At 41.5% G+C, this 21589-nt stretch overlaps 1 protein-coding gene across 6 annotated transcripts in view; it reads right to left on the reverse strand.

Annotated features, from left to right (window-relative positions):
- Positions 1-485: 485 nt before the first annotated feature.
- Positions 486-21589, reverse strand: part of LOC148036040 (uncharacterized) — a 71002-nt gene continuing 49898 nt past the window's right edge. For 4 of the 6 annotated variants that reach the window (XM_087679062.1, XM_087679063.1, XM_087679064.1 and 1 more), the window contains exons 4-7: positions 14129-14206; positions 1168-1253; positions 969-1068; positions 489-838 (exon numbers count right to left, since the gene is read on the reverse strand). In XM_087679062.1, coding sequence (XP_087535188.1) covers positions 743-838; positions 969-1068; positions 1168-1253; positions 14129-14206 — 360 coding nt within the window. In that variant the 3' untranslated portion in view covers positions 489-742. Of the gene's footprint in view, positions 839-968; positions 1069-1167; positions 1254-14128; positions 14207-21589 lie in introns of all 6 variants that reach the window. The other 2 variants (XM_087679066.1, XM_087679067.1) reach the window with 2 other exon arrangements.

Here is a 21589-nt window from a genome sequence, read left to right on the forward strand (position 1 = left end):
TATAAATATAGAGCACGACTAGGCATGATGGAGCTTCTCTTAAGGAAAGAATTTTGAGTAATAAGAAAAGGCTCATCATGAAAGATTTCAAAGTCTTCCAATCATTACTTAGCTCTTTAGATTTATTTCATTACTCTTACATTCGTATATTATATTCAAAGATGCTTTCAACTTGAGGAAAAGTGTTAAACTATGCATAGTCCTATAGTTTCTATATTCCACAAAATTACTTTATAGGGAGTTTTCTATCTAATCATAGTCCTTTCTATACATAAAAAACAACTTTATAAAACAAGCTACTTGTGCATCTTTTAAGGGATCCCTCATGTTATTGTATGCTCATTCATTCTAAGTTATTTGAACTTATTTCCATACATTGATTCACCTAAAATAAAGTCCCACAAGTTGGTTCTTTAGGCATATAAGGTTTCACAACTACATCTTGAAATATTCACAAATGTAATAAATAACTATGCAGTTAATGTACATAAATATTTATTTGAGTTGTGAATAAAGTGATAGCTTTCTATTCTAAAATCACATAGCTTTGAGTTCTTTGACGTCTACATTCTCACTTTCAGGTGAATTTCTCAACATTTTCATTATTAGCATCACAATATATAAATCTACATAATACTAAGTCTATAAGCATTCATCATCATGACATCCACCACATTTCTCCTTTGGCACAATCTTGTCGGACATGACAATTGACATCAAACTTCAATGTCTCAATATTCAACTATGGAAAGATCTCCAATGATTCAAGACCTTGCTCAATGTTTGGTGCAGTAACCATCCTCAAATACTTCATGATAATATCTTCATTTTGTAGTATCTGTTTGCCAAGAAACTAGTCAAACTTTCTAACCATATTGATCAATTGGATTACTTAGACCTAAGATACGTGATAAGTCAATTTAAATAGCATATTTGTTATTTAGATAGATGGGCATGTATTCAAGAACCTCGGCTTTTAGTGAGAAAATCCGATGTTGTTGATAGTTTATCTCTTCCTTAAGCTCAATCAATTGGGCTTCCTCATCTTGTAAAGTTTCGTTAGTAATTCTACACATGGTACATTGATGTTAGATATAAGAGATTATAAATACTTTCCTACAAACAGAAAAACATATCCTAGAATGCATTAGTTCTCCTAATATTTGCCTTCTTTCCTCCTCTAATTGACTCTGGTGTAGCTTTTGATCTTTGATCCAAAATTGTTGCTCTTTGATCATGGTTTCAACATCCTCCTAGAAAGTCAAGAAATTCCATCAATATGTGCAATGAATTGGTTCCTTGAATATAAAGAATACGATTTAATAAAGACTATGTAAAAATAAACTTACAAGTGCTTGAAGAGATTAGGAAATAACATAAATAATGTAATTTCATTACCACAAAAAGAATAGTTATCTTTCAATACTACAATACCCAATCCAAGGCCATGTTTTGAATTGGATCATAGCATAACACAAACAAGCAACACAAGAGAAGTGTAAACAAAAGGATGATGACTTGGTAATGCTACACAAATACAAATAATTCATCCTCGCAACCACTTTTGGTCTGCACACCTCTAACCAATGCATGATGTAACATTGCATTTTCCCCTTACCTTAAGATTGTATAAGCCTTTAAAATTGCAAATTACAAGGAGCAACACCATGATCATAGCATTGTGTCCTCTCCCTCACCCATGAGCTCCAAGAGATAACAAGAGAGAAGTAGCTTCATTATGATTTGAGTCAATACTTTACAAGGGATAAAAGTGGCAAAAAGATATGGAGTGTGCAGATGAAAGAGCGTAACCCTCCATTATATCAACTAAGGGCTCTTCACAGGTCTTGGACTCCAAGAATAACACTTTTGAGGCTTTGGCATCTTCCCCATTCCTAAAATGCATAGGTGTGTCTAAGCTCTTCTGCATACTATTAGAATTCAAGTGTTTGTTGGTCTAGTTGTATTCTAAAGCCAAGTTAAGTGCTACCAATAATATTAGTATCAAAGACCTAAGAACCTCCTTTACACCTTGTATGTTACAAATGAACATTTCTTTTGAAGCCTTAAGAGTTTTGGTCAATCTACTAGTGGGCCTTCTCACATATCTTTTCATCATAGTTGCCTCCATACGATGTATGGTACATATCCGTACATTAAAACGAGCCTATTTGGGCCACTTGGCCTGTACGTCCTCAATCTTTTGTCCCGCATTTCCTGCACTTTTTTGGGGGGGTGGGAAGAAGCCTTGGATACCTCATCCCACCCCCTTTTCTGGCCATGCACTCCCCCCGCCCCCCCCCCCCCCCCCCCCCCCAGCCCTCTTTCGATTCCTTCCAGCTGGTAGCCCTCTATTTGACTATTTGAACTTTGACCCTTCTCTCATCTACAAAAGCTGCTCCTCTCCTCCATACTTCCACACCAATTCAACAAGCACTTACCATTCTCATCTTCCTCTCTTGGATCTTGATTCTTGAATGGATTTGTGATTTTTCATTCTCGAATCTCACCTCCCATCCCCTCTTTCCCGCACCCTATTGAAGCATTAGCCATTCTCAAATCTCATCTCCCATCCCCTCTATCCCGCACCCTATCAAAGCATTTGCCATTCTCATCTCCCATCCCCTCTCTCTCGCTCTTGCTCTTTCAACTTTACCCCAACTTTACTCCAACCCTCGGGCCTCTCGAGTCTCCCTCCCTTTCAACTTTCAAGACTTAAGTTTCAAGAGTCGAGACTCAAGCATCTCTCTCTCTCTCTCTCTCTCTCTCTCTCTCTCTCTCTCTCTCTCTCTCTCTCTCTCCATGAGCAGTTCCACACTGCACTTGAAGTGCATCTAGATTGTATTGAGTCTGTATATCATTTTGTACCTACTCACCTAGTTCACCATAACACTAGATAGTAGCTTTACTGGGACTTGGAAAACTTCCCAAACATTTTATATGTAACCTTTTGGTCTCATAGGCCAACTTGGCCTCTTGTAGACTTTAATATAACTTTCTTTCTCTCTCTCTCGGGCCTCTTTATCCATCATCGGCACCATGACTCGTGAGAAGCATAAGGCCTTCAATTTGAATGCGATCCATGTGGAGAGGGACACAAAGAAGTCCAACTCCCACCATTGGACATGCAAGTATTGCAGGAAGTACTATATGATTGGTACAACTTGGCTTCTCCAACATCTTTCCAAGACTGGGCGAAAAAGTTGCTCCGTCCAAGGAGATCCCTTAAAACATTGCGGAGGAGATTCTCGCCAATATGAGAGAGGGATCCACAAGAGGAGGAGGAAGTGGCTTATCGGCACCAACTCCTATGCCTACTAACGAGGAAGCATCAAATGTGGGCGTATCTTCAACCGATGCGAGAGAAGACTCTACCATTGGTGGTGGGGGCTCCACATCCGCATCCGGCTCTAGTAAAAGACAAAGAGTGGAGGCTCATGCGGTGCCGAAGAGACAATCGTCTCTCTCTGAAGCTCCCGATCATGTGCGTGGATTATTTGCCTTTCTTAGAGAAAGGAAACGACTTGCGGACATTGAAATTGCATGCACGGTGATTGAGTGCAATCTTGCATTCAATGTCTCAAAGCAAGAGCAATGGAAGAAGATCGTAAAATCCATTGCCAATGTGGGTCCATGTGAAGGATGGATTGGTGTTACATACAAATGACATGAGGATGAAAAAGATTGATGAAGAGAAAAGAATTGATAGAGCCCTTGATCCTATTCGGGCTGCATGGATAAAATATAGTTGCTCCATTCTCACCGACAGATAGAGTGATCATAAGAAACATGGCATCATCAACATACTCGTCTCATATCCACTTGGCACTTACTTTTTGCAAGCCGTAGATATCGGCAAGAGGGGGAGGAAAACAACGAGAGAATTCATCTACCGCCACATTCGACAAGCTATCACTGAGGTATACATTGCACTTTGCCTTTCAAATTTATTTCACTTTCTTTCATTATGATAATATCATGATTCATAATTGAAATTTGATTTATGCATAACTATCTATCTCCCTATTCTAATAATTAATTTTTCTCTAATATCTATGATCTATCTCAATTCTCTCTTTCCCCTCGGGCTGCAAGGTCCCCAATCCCCGGGCCCCATCTATCTTCATTCTTGAAACTTGAAAGTTAAAACTTGAAAGGCTCAAGTTTCAACTCTCTCTAGACTCTTTCTTCTCTAACCTCCAATTTCCAAGTATTATTAATAATAAGTATACTTACATATAATTTGTTAATTGTGGTTATGGGTGGGCCCCTCAAATGTGATGCAAGTTGTTACCGACAATGTATCAAATTGTTAGCGCATGGGCCGTTTGCTTGAGGCTGAGTTTCCTACAATTGTGTGGACTCCATGTGCAAGTCATTGTTTGGACTTGCTCATGGAGGACATTGGGAAGCTCAAGTGGGTGAAGAGGGTGGTCCGCAAAGCTACATCCATTCTCACATTTTTCACGGTAAAGGTAAAGGTGCTTGCGATGTATTGTGAGCAGAGTACACTGGAGTTGAAGAAGCCTTCTTAAACTCTCTTTGCTTATATGTGGTTATTGCTGGAGCACCTTTATGAGGTGCGGTCAGACAATGGTGTTCACTCTGTGGAATGAGTGGGATGAGCATAGACAGAGGAGGCTAAAGCCATGCAACGCTTGTGCCTTAATGAGCAGTTTTGGCAAAAAATAGGTGCCGTTGTCATTATCGTAACTCCCTTTTATAGGGTGTTACGTATGAGTGATTGTGAGGGGTCCACCATAGGCCTTCTCGTTCACTTCTTTAGAGCGGCATTAGTAGAGGCATGTTCTTATACAATGATCACAGAGACACATCATGCACATGTTTTAGAGGTAGCGGAGAGGAGATGGTCATGGATGCATAAGCCCATCCATGATTTTGCCACATTGGTACATCCAGCCTACAAGTCACCGACAGTCATGGATGATAGAGAGTTACGTTCAGACCAGCTTGCTTATTTGACTCGTGTGGTCCCTGTGGATGACCACAATGCAGTGTTGGAGGAGCTAGGATGCTATGCAGATCAAAGAGGGCATGCGATTTTTGCTTCTCCCACTTGGAGGAGAGAGTCACTTGTGAAGCCTTTATTTTGGTGGCCAAAATTTGGATATGCATTGGAGACCCTTTAGCCCTTAACCATGAGGGTCCTTGCCCAAGATTGCTCTTTGAATGCATGTGAGAGAAACTGAAGTGCCTATTCTCTCATTCACATAAAGATTTGCAATTGGCTTAGCACAAGACAATTAGAGTGGCTAGTCTATAGCCGCACTAACTTACGCATGACGAGGACTATGATGAGCATGGGTAGTCCGAAGCAAGTAAATTTTAAACACTTAACCATAATATTTAAAATTTGTTGTTTTAACTTTTAAACTTTGAACTTTGAAGTTTTATACTTTACAATTTAGACTTTAGCATTTACAATGATCAATCTTACGTGCATCATTGCATTGTGTAGGTGAATGTTGATACATTCAAGTTGACGGGCGACACTCTTCTGAGTATACATAAGGAGGTGGAGGAGGATATTTTTTTTGCAAAGCTCTATAGAGAGGTTGTAGCAGCAGATACTCTTGACACTCGCAGTCAACATTCTTGTGGGTGAGGAGTTCAAGTAGGTGGTAGCAGGGGCATGGTCATTTGACGCCCTCCATCATCAAGAGGAGGGGTAGCTCGAGTGGCTTGCAGACATATGTAAGGCAAGGCTCTAGTAGCTCACATCTTGTGTCTCATTGACGACATCCCCCCCTTGCCTACATAGCTGCTACCTAGGGAGCCATCATTTGATGATGATGGTAACCTCATCAATGAGGATGAGTATGAGTGTGTCTCATCATCGGATGCTGAGGAGTTATCTTTAGACTCTCTTCATGAGCACTCGGATGGTTCTGATGATGATGATGATGATAATAGTGATGCCTCATCATAGATTCATAGGTCTCTCTTTTTTTTGTATCAAATATACTAGATTGTAGTTGTATCGCATGTTTTACGTAGCCCATGCGACCATGATGGTCACCCTCATGTATTCATTTTATTCTGTAATGAAATGGCTATTTCCACTTTAAACATGTATTATATGATCTATCATTTAATGATTTATGGATTTTGTTATTTTAAAAATCCTCTTAATTTTTTTCGTACTAATATCATACCCTACCTTAGAAAATCATAAGGTACCATTTAGTATTGTATTTTATCGTATTGTACCATATTGTACCTTTCGTACCTGACAACTATGCTTTTCATCATACCCCACTTATGGGGTGATGCCAATAGTGGATAAGTTCTAGAATCCTATTCTTCCTACCTTCATCATAAACTTGTGCAAATACCCTTTGTTGATTCCTTTTAAACTGGTTATTAACAACCATTATCCACCATTCATGAAATATAACTCTCCATGAGCAACCCATAAATAAGAAGCATGCTACATGGCATCTTCACAATACTATGTGAAGGGTATAAGGTTAACTAGAAGCACCTAAAGTAATTCAACCATGACTCGATGCTGACATATAATTGGATGCCACAAGCATTTTCACATTTTCTCCTAGAGTATAAGATGATGACGTGCTTCATTAAAGGCCTTCAATTGCATCTTTCGCCAACTTATTCCCGTATCTTGCAAGCTCATTGCCACACCCAAGTCTCCTTGCTAAACCTTGCCACCAAGCCACCTCCCCCTCATTACATGGCTTGTGAGACTAAAGAACTTCAAGAAAAAGGAAATTTAGGCATGTCTCCTTGTGATGTTTAAGGACAGGTCCATGTGCTCAAGTCTATGAGGTTGTATATTATAATGCTATGAATGTAGCACACAAGTTCAAGTGGGTTTTTCTAATTCGAAAACATGAGATCACTAAGAGGAATGAATTTCACGTAAAACCTATTACTTTATAATAAGAAAGGGATCATTCAATGCATGCTAATATGTTAGTGCAAGGGATTTTTTAAATACATATTGAGCACATATATATACAACTCCTTGGTAGTGCAAACCTGGAGTCCAATGTGTAAAGTATTGTCCTTTGCATAATTTGACCAAAAGTGTAGGTATTTGCTAATCTTTATTAAGCTAGAGACATAGTTTGTTGGTCATTCCTTGGTGGCTCCATAATCTCTTAGTTAAGCTTGTTTGTTTGATTGATATGAAGCCTTCGCCTATTGCCATGTGTTGATGCTATCATGATAGTTGCTTCTCCAATACAGCTCTTCCAGCTAAGATGTTGCCAACATCATCTCCTATGGTATCAATATCCATAGTTTCTCATGAAAGAGTTGATTTCCCCTCATGATATATTCAAATTTCAAATTGTCTTCTTTGTCTTTCAACATTGGCATCCCTTTCCTGTTGTATGCACCCTTTGCATTGCATCCAATTATTTCATCATTGTAAAATGGCACTTGGGCAAGTGAACAATCCCTGTATTAGGGCATTGTTTAAGTGGAAACTTGCTACATAGCATGAATCCTCATGCACTACCCCTTTGCATTTGCATTGTGTGTATATGTTGGGCATTTTAGAACAAATGAAAATCTACAATGTAGGCCTCCCTCCAAATGAAAACCCATGCATTGTTTAGAATGAGGCCCTTTTACCTCATTGATTGGCACATTCTTGAGCACTCCTTGCTCACTTAGGATCCTGAGTAGTTGCCACACTCAATGTGGTGGTTCTCCTCATCTACCTCTTCATATTTCTACAAGGACACCATTGCCACATGAGTGTTCCTTGTGGGGGATCCTACTATCAATTCTTGCCTTTACACACAATATATGTGTGCATACATGCACACATATATAACATAAGACCCATTCACTTGGGCTACCCAAAAGAAGATATCCATCATCCTTACAATCCTTGTAAACCCTCTGGCAATGCATCATGACACCCTTGGTCTAATACCTTGGTCTCATTTGGGTAAATGAGGATATCATTATACTCCCCTTTGGCACCATTTCTGGAAATGAGAGGGCACGTTGAGCAGGTAAAAAGAAAGCCCTTTATTAATGCTAAATTATCATGCCTTTGGCTTAATTGCACTCCACAAAAAAAAAAAACTGCAAAATAATCATTTATTGAAAATAAATTTTAGTTCAATCACTAGGACAAATGCCCTTAAGTACCCTATGTAATGACATGTTGTGGGCATTCATCCTTCATTCCTCATACTCACATTCTATGCCATCTCTCTATCAGTTTCATCATCATCATTTTCATCATCTCCCTCACCATTTTGTCATTGCGCATCCTACTCATGTTTCCATCCACCCTCAAGAGCTACCACCCACTTGCAGCTCCTTCCTCTCAAGTGCCATAGCTGCTGCCCATAATCTATTGTTTCCGCCCTCCCTTCTAGTGGTGCCACTTGCTGTTGTCACCTCCAAACATAGCTACATTTCATCTTAGCCTGCTATTGCTCAGCTTACCACATGGCATCATATAACTGCACTTTTAATGGTTGGGCACTATAATACATCTCTTAGTTGCTGTGTTTTCAACCAACTGCCCTCCTTTAGAAACTTTTTGCTGGGAGGTATATTGTTGTGCTTTTGTCGTTCCGGCCCTGAAGACTATCATTCAGTTGTCGCCCATCTAGATAGTGCTTTCACCCACCCTCAGGAGTTGTTGCCCACCTATCAAATGTTGCCATCTAACTATAACTAGTGCCCTTGCTTCTAGAGTTGTTGCCCATCCTTAAACACTTCCACCATCATTTATAATGGTGCTGCCTGCTGATGCCCCCTCCAAATACAACTGTGTTTCATCTCAGACTACATCCAGCTTGACACATGACATCATCTAGCTCTGTTTTTAACTGTTGCTACTACTGCCAAGTATTGGACATCTCCATGTCATGATTTCCAGCTTCCCTCCTTTATCAACATTCTTTCTAGGCAGTAAACTGTTCCGTTTGTTGTCGTTCTAGCCCTATAGACTGTTATGCTTTGACATCCATTCTACTGCCATGTTCTCCAGTCCCCTGCATCAATTTTGTTCTTCAACATTGATGGTTTGCTGCACTTGGGATCCATTCTCTGACGACAACACTCTTTGAAGCTCTCCTTTAGCTTGATCCCATGAGAGATGGTGGTTGTTGGATAGTCTCTTCGCCTGGAGCACCCTTTCATTCGTATCTCATCCCTTCATCATTCATTTATCTAGCATTCATTCATTAGTTTCTTCTGTTCTCTTTGTGTTCTTGTCCCAGTTCTCTACATGTTAGTCATTTTCATACACTCAGTGTTTTCTTTGCAAACCCTAGCATATCTTCACATCACATAATCTAATCCACACATACCCACCTCAGCAAGTCTATGAATGGAAAACTCAAAACACGTTAGCATATGTCGCTAATGCAAGATTTGATGCACAAATCTTGCTTCCTCCATGTACCTGCTAATGGACTCATGTTATTGATCATTAGATACGCATTCTTAATGGCTAAGAGGGGATTTTGATCCCACACCTTAACCTATGCTATCTCCATCCCCTGGTGCCCACAGCTATTAGTAGTGACCTGTTAGCTGTGTGTATGCTCAAACCCCTCAATCCATGCCTTTTGGGACTCTCAAAGGCTTGATTGCCTAGTCCATTTACTATGCGGACTTTGACCATCATGCCCATCTTATCTTCTTTATGGGAGATCATAATGCATCCTTAAAGGTTCTCCCAGGAGACACACATTCAAGACATTTTCCCTTGTATATACCTGTCAGAGGAGGATTTCGTGTGAGTGGACATGCAAAAGCAACTGCTCAACTATGAGCGTAATAGAGAACACAGAGAGAAAAATGAAGAAGAATGCAAAACTTGAATCAATGATGAGCCAAAACTGCATATAATGCAAAGATGGTAGATTGAACCCGCATGAGTGTAGATCAAAGGGCAAGATGAGTGAGGATGCCAAATGGAGGAGAGAAAAGAGATCTGACTGAGGAGAAAAGGGAGAGCTGGCAATGATAGCTATAGAGAGAATATCTACTATAGTAGGATAATCATCATGGACAACAAGAAGAGAAGGCTGATATTTAGATTGTGGATCGATATTTCAAGCTATAGATGCTAGTACATCTGTCAATGTTGGCATGAAAAATGTAGTTGGTCTTTAGACACATATGCTATGTGTTCAAGGGACTAATATGGGTACTGCAGTCCAAAACACACACTGGCATGTATGGTTACTTTAGTATGCAGAATGTAGGGCACTAAATGCATGTTTATTTACCTTGAATGGAATGATTTTATCCTTAAAATATGGCATTAGTGTGGATATCTTGGAATGTCCATTGACTATAAGTCTTATGAAGCATTATGAGTGTCTAAGGATGGGTATGGGCATAAGTCTTGTAAAACAACCGTTATGGGTGACTCAAATATCTAATAGAGCATAGTGCTTATGAAAGCATTGGAGTGAGGTATGTGGATTCATGCATAGTTTCCTCTTAGACTCTTGAAGAACAAGCAACAGAGACAAGTGACTATGATGTGACACTTAATAGGTTTCTTTGCTTGTTGACCATTGCTATGTTTTTTGAAATGCACTTGAGGTCATTGCTCTCATTTACCTTGTTGACAAATGCATGTTTTCATAGAGTATGGTTTTGGGATGGCCACATGATAGAGCAATGACATTATGACATGAATTGCTCTTATGCAAAATGTTATAGCTTGCTAGAGCCTTTGTGTTTATGATCTTACAAGCTTCAATCATGGACCTATGTTGAGGGCCTTTGTATATGTTGATTGGCTGTTTTTATATACTTGATTTGCTAGTTGTAGATTTAAGCTTTGAGAATGACACATAGTTGATATGGGATTGGGTGAGCCTCTCATTGTAATAGCTTGGTGTGTTTGGACCTTTAGCTACTAAAGCATATGCTATGCTGGGTTTGCTGTCTAAATCAGATGGATTTTTAAAAAGATATGGTCATCTTTGGTATTAAAAAAGTTTTGATCTATAGTTGCAGAGCATCAATGTACTAATGTTACAGAGAAAGTAGTTAAAACTTTCTTTGGCCACCTTTGAAACAAGAGATGGATACGCTTGTAAAGAATTTGCATTGCTTGAATGAAGCTATTGGGTTTGTTACACTCTTTCATCTTAGTAGATAGTGAGCTTTGAGACTTGCAATTATCAATGTGGCACACACTTGTGTTTTTACAACTTTACTTGGTTATTCATTAGTGCATCAATACCACTGATAGCAATGGATATGTATAGTTATGATTGGTTGTTTATTAGCACAGTGACTATTAACTTATACAATTGTAAATTGGCAGTATATGGAGTAACAACTACATGCTTGGTTACGTGAAACCGTGTATAGACATTTGTATATTTGCCAAAACATGGAGTAACAACAATGTGCTTAGCTACTTGGGAGTCATTTTTAGATATTTATACATTGATAATACATGCAATAACAATAATATGCTTGGTTGCTAAAAAACATGTATTCATAATTTTATATGTTGTGTTGAATCTTTATTGCGTGCATTGAGCTAGCTTGCAATGTTCCAAGAGGAGGATATGTCATTAGAATGAGAAATGGGTTTAATGATTGATTTAAATAAATTCTAATTTCGATATTCCTAGCTCTTGGCACAGTGTCCATTGGACTAGCAATGAAGAATTTGATATTGAGACATATAGTGGACAAGTGTACATGCTATGTGATACAAGGACATGGCAAAGGAACAAGGTGCAATACAAAATTTCATTAATTAAAAGTTTGCGCACTAGGTTTAATAATAATTTGAAAGTTTCACCTAGTAAGTAGCTCACTTAAGCTATCAAGAAGGCCCGGAGCTTAAATTTAATCCAATGAGTAGCTCACTTATAATTAATGACTATGTCATTAATTAGCCCTTTATCAAAAATAAGATTTGTTAAGAAGTAACCAATTACTCATTTGAAAAGATTATCTTGGTTATTTGTGGCTCCTTCTCTCTCATTTGGTGCAGCCCAAGTTTAGAGACAATGATTTTTCTCTTCTTTGCTATAGAAATTCCAATTTTCAAGCATGAAACATGAGTTGACAGCGTTTATAGAGCCAAAATAGTAGCCAATCTTCCCCTCTAAGCATGGGGATCCATTGGGTAGCTTTGTAACTCCATTCACATCAATATATGAAATTGTTTTTAATCTAATTCTCAAAGAAAAAAGGTTATTTCAGCATTAGGGGCTGAGATCCTCTTCTCCTCTAAGATCTCAAGCCTAATGCACTTTTTGGACAACTTTGTCATGAGAATTTTGATTTTCTTAATAGTTTCATTGCAAAAAATCCATCTATTTGTGAGAAAAATAATGTGCGATTACATGGAAACCGAGAAAGACGGTTGTCTAAGAAAACACTCCATGAAATTGGGCTCACATGCTAGTTGTCCTTTTAGGGTTTAACAGAATGAAATGTTCATATGTATTTTAAAACTCTACAATTACTTGGAGGCCAACACTGAAGGTAACAAGCCCATTGTGCACTAGTGGATAAATTGTGCCATGTAAAATTATTAAAAACCATTCTATCATAGGAAATGTATATAAAAATTAGGAAAATGCAAGGCCATACCTAATGGAATGCATGTTACAAGGATCAAAGCAATTGCCCTTTATTCTCGGGCATGAATTGAATGCTAGTTTGCTATGACAGCAATGCTAATTTGAAGTGTGGATCTGAATTTATTCAATTTGACAATGAATTGGATATGTAAAGATTAGGACAAAGCATTGGGATTTATGGATCAATAGGGCTTGAGATGTCATAAAGCAAATTGGATCAATTTAAAATTAAGATTGGCATGCATTACACAGTTTGTAGTAACAACAATGTGAAACTTGATTTGTACATCCAATGTCCCTTTTCCAAGTTAATTAGACCGAGGAGGACATGTATTCTTATGCATTGCACTTGTTAGAGTGTGAATGGACAAATCTTTCATGCATTTGGTCAAGGTTGGTGAGAGTAACTGACAAATCATGTTGGATATAAGTTTGGGCTAATTCAAGAGCAAGAAACATGTGAATCACTGACATCAAGAGAGTGTTAATTTGTGATACCAAGTCACTTGTGATTTATGCAAGCTTTGAATGATGATTAAAAAATACTGAAAGAGGCACGAACCTTTGGGATCTATCTTGTGTTATCTATTGTACAAGAGTATTTTAGCTATTCCATGAGTCTTTTATTGATTTTCCAATTTGTTTCATGTGTGCAAGCTAGTTTACAATCACTGTCCTTTAAATTATGTTTGAAGTCCGATTTAAATGAGCACTTCAATTTGCACATGGTGTTGGTCTTAACATTTGAAATGGTACAAAAGAACACAAAGTCAGCTTTGAAAAACAAGCTCTCTCTCGAGCAAAGAAAATACTTATGGAAATACTTGATATATGTTTTCTCTATTGGATGGAGGCACTTTGGCAAAGAGAAAATTCACAACCACTACACACCCCTCTTGTGTATAGAACATCTTTTATCTCATATATTAAGCTCTTTTGGGCCAAGTATCAACAACTTGTGAGACTTCCAAGGCATGATTTTCCTAAGCTCTTCTAGAATTTTAACCTAATTTGCACTACCTTACTAGATTATGCACTCTCTGAAGCAAGGAAGAGCTTTTAGAATTGTATGACATTTGCTCTACATGTAAACATGCAGCCCTTCATGCACAACGTGTTAGCTTTCTTTACTCATACCAAGGTATCACTAGATGATTGCCACCAACTAGAGGACCTTGATTTCAGAGTCTCTTTTTTACAACTTTAAGAAAGAAAGAACATCTTTCTCAACAATTCTTGAATCTTAACTAAAACATATTAACATAGACAATAATGAGGTCACTTAATATAACTAAAGAGCACCTTAGATGTATATTTTAGTAACTTCAAGAACAAATAAGGGACTCCTCTACAATCATGACCTCCCCAGTGCTAAAGCTTGTACTTGAAAGTTAATAAATCCATAAGTACAATAGGCATGATGTATAAACTATATAGAGTTGGGTAATTTCAAAGCTTAGTATCAACTAGTGTTCTAAATTTTTAAACCATGGTGTAGACATACTTCTACATCACCTACAAGCTTTAGTTGGTGTGCTTACCTTCAAGTAGTCGATTGCTTTACCTAGAGGATTTGCTACTTGGCATAAAGACTGAACAACCTCTTGGCATGTTTTGGTCTGTAAAAACAATACACATACCAACACTTTGAGTACAAGTTAAAGATCATGCTATTTGATTACATGGGTATTTATTAGTTTATTTACATTAAGGATGCCACAAATGCAGACTTTAAACATATAATTCAAGTGTCAACTTTTCCTAACCTATTTTTCATAAATGTATGTATAACCCTTTCTCCTTTTTCCTCAGCAAGTTTGGGGGTTGTCAAGAGGATGTGAAAATTTGATGTTTTGCTTAGCATTTGATTAAGTGTTAATCAAATGTACAAATGTGAGATGCACACTGATGTACAAGTTAGTTATTTCACAATGATGGATCAAGAAGCCTTAGAAGTCAGTGGTGGGTGTCGAAGACAAAATTTGTAACTAGTTATGTTAGTCAAGTAATAGGTGGTATCTGTTGTCAGATATTGACCTATATCACTTTATTAGCTATCAACGTCAATGGTGACACTAGATATATGGCATTATTTAATAAATTAACGCTAGTCCAAGGACTTGTGTGATGCTTTGGCCTAGCCAAATTAATTGTTGGCTGATCATATTATTTTTAAAGCAAGAAATAATTATTAAATTAATTTCAAAATAAATATTTTAAAAATTGATTTAATAATGCAAAAATTGCTTAAAAAATGGATTATGAATGCTACCACTTAGCAAAACTTCCACATGCAAGTGGATAGAAGGCTGATGGGAAATTACAAGGAGCTCAATCAAGCTTGGTGGAGGCTGAGAGAGAGAGAGAGAGAGAGAGAGAGAGAGAGAGAGAGAGTTGCCAGAAAGAGAGAGAGAGAAGAGCGATGGAAACCTCTCACGATTGACCTTGTGCACCAACTTAAACGAACCCTAGCCTGTACCACCTGTGCACAGTCTGCATAAGGTTCGCGGGTCCCTGTCCTTCTGCGCCCAACTGAGAGAGAAAGAAAGATATATTAACGTCTACATAAGGCCAATGTGGCCTATGAGGCAAAATCCAGAGTACATCCATGTCTGGTCCTCGTACTCCATGATGCGAGGAAGGGGTCCAAATCCATCATGGAAGAGGCAATGGTACCGTTCTCGTATGTCATAGTATACTGTGCATCTGCATATGTAGTGCTCCTCCGTCTCAGGCTCTCGACCACAAAGCTGGCAAGTCCTATCCTCTGCTAGGCTATTTGTCCATTTGCTTGTCTCCATCTGAAGCCTATGTGAGGAGGTGAGAATCTGTTCGATAGCAACACGTACGCTATGGGAGAGATGGGTGTCCATATATGCTTGCCGAATAGTGAAACCATCATCATAGAGACACAAGAAATGACTCCTGTAGAACTCCATCCTCGGTCCTAGAGGGAGTGGTGGATGGTGTCAGAGTGCAGCGGTGTGGAAGCGTAGGACCGAGAGAGAGAGAACGCAGAGAGAAGAGAGAGAGAGACAGTGGAAGATGAAGATCTGCTGTATAAAGTGTGCTGTATACAAAGATATGCAGATATGTACACGGGCGCAGTGCACTGGACTGCGTGTCTCCACCTCGAAGATGCAACCTGCTGTTCACCTCGAAGTCCGCTGCAGTCTGCACGATCTCCTGTCTGAAATCTGCGAACAGAGACGGAATCTGCACGTATCTCCAGCCTGGAACCTGCGTACAGAAGTGTATGTAGACTGCTGAAATCCCGGCTATAAATAGCCACAAAACATGCGCCAAATAACTGCAGGTCGGCTGCATTAAATGCAGTCGACTGTACTGAAGCAGGTCGGACTGCCACGTGGCAGTCCGACTGGCTGCAGTTGGCTGCAGTCCAACCAGGTGCTCTGATCGCTAACACCCCCTCTCAGAGCCTGGGCGGGGCAGAAGCCTGAGGGATCTGGCATGTCTCCGAAGTAGAGCCTGGGGAAGTGCCTTTGTAAACAAATCTGCAAGATTGTCCTCCGTCTTGCAGTACTCCACAGTGATGGTCTCATCCAGAAGCTTCTCTCTGATAAAATGGTATTGGATCTCTATGTGCTTCGTCCGGGCATGGAAAACAGGATTCTGTGCCAAGGCAATGCAACTCTCATTGTCGCATTGCAGCAAAGTAGGACGAGTCTAGGGGCAACCAAGCTCTTCCAACAATCTCTGAAGCCACACAGCCTCACATGTGGTGGAAGACGTGGCCCGATACTCTGCCTCAGTAGACGAAAGGGCTACCGTGGGCTGCTTCTTGCTACTCCATGAGATAACACCTGCACCCAAGGTAAAACAGTAACCTGTTGTAGACCGCCTATGGTCCACATCACCAGCCCAATCCGAGTTGCTCCAACCTGCAAGTACAAGATCTGAACCACCTGTGCCTGCTGGATAATGAATCCCTAAATCAGATGTCCCCCTCAAATACCGAAGTATCCTCTGGATAGCCTGCCAATGCACCGTCTGAGGTTCACTCATGAACCCCGCCAAGAGCCCAACAGCAAAACAAAGATCAACACGAGTGTTGAGGAGCCAAATCAATGATCCATTCAACTGTCGATAGCGGGAAGCATCCGCCATGGGAGAAGCTAAATGTGAAGTGGCCTTCCAGTTCAGATCCATAGGAGTAGAAATGGTCCGACAATCCTCCATCGCAAAAGAAACCAAGAGCTCCTGTACATATCTCTGCTGAGAGATGAAAATCCCCCTCTGAAACTGATAAATCTCATGGCCCAAGAAAAAATGGAGTAAGTCCCAAATCCGTCATCTCGAACGTCTGATGTAAAGCTGCCTTCGTCTCTTTGACCTTCTGTGCATGATTACTTGTGACAATCAAATCGTCAACATACAACACAAAAAGCACACAACCAGCCTCGGAAGTGTGTACATAAAGCTGAGGATCAGCCTTGGAACGCCGATATCCCAACTGTGACTGAAGGAACCAATCAATCTTCTCGTTCCATACACGCGGAGCCTGCTTGAGGCCATAGAGGGCCTTCTTAAACCTGTAGACTTTCCCATCGGAAGATCCAAAGCCAGGAGGCTGCTCGACATAGATCTCCTCCTTCAAATCACCATTGAGGAAGGCCGACTTCACATCCAACTGGTAAACAGGCCATCTCCTATGGCCAACCAAGGCAAGAACAGCTCGAATAGTCGCCATACGAGCAGGTGGGGCAAAAGTGTCATGACAATCAATCCCTGGGCGCTGCGCAAAATCTTTAGCAACAAGGCGAGCCTTGTGCTTGTCCAAAGAACCATCACTAAGGTACTTGGTCTTGAAGACCCATTTGACGCCAATCACCTTCTTATTCGGGGGGCGAGGCACGAGATACCAAGTGCCATTTCTCTCAATAGCCTCCAACTCGGCTTCCATAGCTTTCTTCCATGGTGCGGACTGTAAAGCCTCCTTCACGGAGATGGGCTCTCGATCCTGCATAACACGGGTCATCAAACAATAGTTAGAGCAAACAAGCTTCGTAGAATGTGCCTAGTGCCTCCGTGACCGCCGCGGACCATCATGCGGTCCCCACTCCTCAGGGACCCCCTCAATCCCTGAATCTCGGAGTGTGTCACGGGCCCAACGAGGAGGAGGGCGGACCTCTCCTCGTCGCTCTCCATTAGCTAAAGACTCTCGAATATCCACCGGTGGTAACTCCTCGGGGGTGACCGGTGGAACAATAGACTCTATATCAGAAACAGAATCGGAATCAAAAGGCGCTGGCTCCAAAGGAACTGTCTTGGGAGCCCAACTCTCCTCTGGATCTCCAAGAACGGGATGCTCCTCACCCGCTGTTATGGCCGGAACTTCCACGAACCGCACATCTCAACTGGTGTACACATCCCGCTTGACGGGATCATACAAACGATAGCCTTGGGACTGAGAGTTGTAGCCAACAAACACCTGTCTTCGTGAAGCTGCTTCAAATTTATCACGATGAGCCTTGGGAATGTGAACATAGGCATCACACCCAAAAACCCTAAAATAAGAAACATTGGGCTTAGTCCCAAAGTAAGCCTCAAAAGGTGTCATCCCATCAACGGCCGAAGTGGGGGATCGGTTAAGGATGTGGACTGCAATAGCCACAGCCTCGGCCCACAGAAACTGAGGTGTCTGTCGGTGCTCCATCATGGTGCGCGCCATCTCGATCACACTTCGGTTCTTCCGTTCAAGAATGCCATTTTCTTGAGAGTGTTGGTATTAGCAAACTCCCAGTGAATACCTTTATCTGCACAAAAACGAGCAAACTCATTAGAAACAAATTCACCACCCTTGTCGGATCGCAAGGTCTTCAATCTCCGGCCCGATCGGTTCTCCTCAAAGAGAAGCCAATCCTTGAAGTGGGAGAAAGCTTCTGACTTCAACGCCAAAAAATAGGCCCATGTCATCCTGCTGTAGTCATCTATGATCAACATGAAGTACAAGCTCCCTCTCAAGGACTCGTTCCTCATAGGGCCACAAAGATCCATAGATACAAGCTCCATCGGTGAAGTAGACCGCCGCGAAGCTTTGTTGGGAATCGCATCCCTATGCTGTTTCCCATGAATACAGGAGACGCATGGCTACTGGCTCACCACTATGTCCGGCAACCCTCGAACAAGCTGTCCCCGTGATGCCTTTCAAAGATAATCATAGTTGAGGTGACCAAACCGAGCATGCCATAGCTCTGACTGTGTCTGAGAGGGTAGGGAGGGCGGTAGAAAATGTCAGTTTGTAGATGCCGTTCTCCTCATATCTTGATGAGAGAACCTTCCTTGACCCACGATCAAGGACTCGCACCGAATCACTGTCAAACTCCACCAAATGTCCAAGTGAACAAATCTTATGAACCGAAAGAAGATGATACCCTAAGCCTAGCACATGCAAGACTTCGGAGGTATGGGTACCACCACGTCCATCTGGAATAAGCTGCATCTCACCCTGTCCTTCAATAGACACCGAAGAGTTATCTCCAATGAGAATCTGCCGACGCAAAGGTCGCAACTGGGCAACACCATCTAATGAAGGAGTCATGTGCCGCGAGGTACCACTGTCAACGATCCACTCTCGAGCCTGGGGAGCTGTCATCACAGCATCAGAAGCATTCGGTGTAGAGTCCTCAATGACAGCTAGATGAAGAAACGCAGCTGATGAGGGTGCAGCCACCGCTCCAAAATCCTTCGTGTCCTTGTTGGTGTCTTTCTTGTCTTTGTCAAGGCAATCCTTCTTCCAATGGCCAGTCTTTCCACAAATATGGCATGTGGATTCTTTGTCCTTGTCTTTCTTTGACTTGTTGTCCTCCTTCTTCTTTTGGTCCTTCCCCTTCTTCTGAGAGGCTTGACCTGTCAAGGCTTCCGTCTTGGAAGCATACTATCCCTTCAATTGTTCCTCTTGGTCCAAGACCATAGGAACCAACTCTTCCCACCGAAGAGTGGACTCTCGCCCCAAAGCAATAAGGGTGGAGTAGAAAGCACCGAATGGTGGCGGCAACTGGGACAAGAGTGTGATCGCCATGTCTTCGGAGGAAATCGGCTTCCCCGCATTTTGAACCTGTATCTGAAGCTGTCTAAGCTTGTTGATGTGCTCCCGCAACGAGGAAGACTTGTTCACGGACAAGGTCCACATCTGTATCTCCAAAGAAACCCACTTCATAAGGGTCATCCGGTTATACATCTGATCAAGCTTCAGCCATATCTCCCGAGCCACCGTCAAGTGCTCGATGTGAGCTATCACGACTGTAGTACAAGACAGAAAAAGAAAGGAACGAATCCTGGCATTCACTTTGTCCCAGTGAGACTGTGCCTTGGCCAACTCCGCACAACCATCGGAAGAGAGTTTGGATTCATCTCTCACTGAAGGCCGGTTGATCTCCTCCTGTACAAGCTCCGCCAAATCGTAGGACTCAAGGATGGCAAACATTATCACGCGCCAAATGCGGTAATTGTCGCTATCGAGCTTTTGATCCGCGGGAAGAGCCGGTAAGACAGGCACCTTCCGGTTCATAATCGTCTGGAACTCCAAGTCAATCTCTGTAGACATCTTCACCTGTAATGCCTTCACAAACGTAGAAGCAGCCCCCTCTGACTGTGAAAACGCAGTCTGTTAGGGCTCTTCCGCGTCCCGAAACTTCTTCACCCGCCAGAAGTGATGAAAAAGCAAAACATGCACTTGAAGACTGAAAACTCAGCCTTCCTCCTCTTCAAACAGCAGCAACAGCAGCAAATCCACCAACTGGACTCCTTTCCCGCGCGCCCACGCTCGCTTCAGCCTTGTTCCGAGGCGCAGCCCTCCCGCTCGCCCTCAAACGCTGGAAACGCAGCCTTGTGTCGCGATGGAAACTCCTCTTTAGGTTGGTTCTTCACTCAGTCAACCCTTCTACACTGCTCTAATACCATGTCAGAGTGCAGCAGTGCGGAAGCGTAGGACTGAGAGAGAGAGAACGCAGAGAGAAGAGAGAGAAAGAGACAGTGGAAGATGAAGATCTGCTGTATAAAGTGTGCTGTATACAAAGATATGCAGATATGTACACGAGCGGAGTGCGCTGGACTGCGTGTCTCCACCTCGGCGATGCAACCTGCTGTTCACCTCAAAGTTCGCTGCAGTCTGCACGATCTCCTGTCTGAAATCTGCAAACAGAGACGGAATCTGCACGTATCTCCAGCCTGGAACCTGCGTACAGAAGTGTATGCAGACTGCTGAAATCCCGGCTATAAATAGCCACAAAACATGCGCCAAATAACTGCAGGTTGGCTGCAGACTGTACTGAAGCAGTTCGGACTGCCACGTGGCAGTCCGACTGGCTGCAGTCAGACCAGGTGCTCTGATCGCTAACAGATGGATCCATGTCCTTGCTGTCTCAATCCTCAAGATATCAGCTCTGATCACCTGGTTCAGCTCTGATTGGCTGAGAGAAAGTGTAGGGCAGTCTAGCGCAATTATTTGACGAGTTGACATTATTTGGAATGACTTTCCTTCTTGGCAATTAAGCTTTAGAAAAGAAGCAATCCTTAATAATTTTTCTGAAGAGGAGCCCAAAATCACTCTCCATGAAAATGAAAAATGGCAAATGCACCTCTAAAGCATAAACAAAAACATTATGGGCATTGTTCGACACACATTGCAGGGCCTATTCTTACAATTCGATTGCAAACATGTCTCTCTCCTAGTGCTTCAGACATCCTAGCAAGAAATGCAGCATGCACATAAAGATTTTGCATCTATTTCTTTACAGCATAGAACTGTTGGATAGATGTAACACACACACACACACACTCTCTCTCTCTCTCTCATGTCAATCTTTCTATAGGCAAGCCCTGCAATCCAAGGAAGTAGGATTAGCAGAATTCATTCCTTGCCTTTTTCCTAACTTTCTCCTCAGACTCCTTCCCTCATGACACATCCCCTACATTGGAGGGTTGTAATGGAAAGCAAAGGAGTTTGGTGGTCTCAAAGTAGCATGGAACTTTGAAATCGC

The sequence above is a fragment of the Lygodium microphyllum genome, chromosome 5 (genome assembly GCF_053477565.2).
Source record: "Lygodium microphyllum isolate KBCC chromosome 5, Lygodium_microphyllum_v1.1.10, whole genome shotgun sequence".
In the NCBI taxonomy this organism is placed as follows: Eukaryota; Viridiplantae; Streptophyta; class Polypodiopsida; order Schizaeales; family Lygodiaceae; genus Lygodium; species Lygodium microphyllum.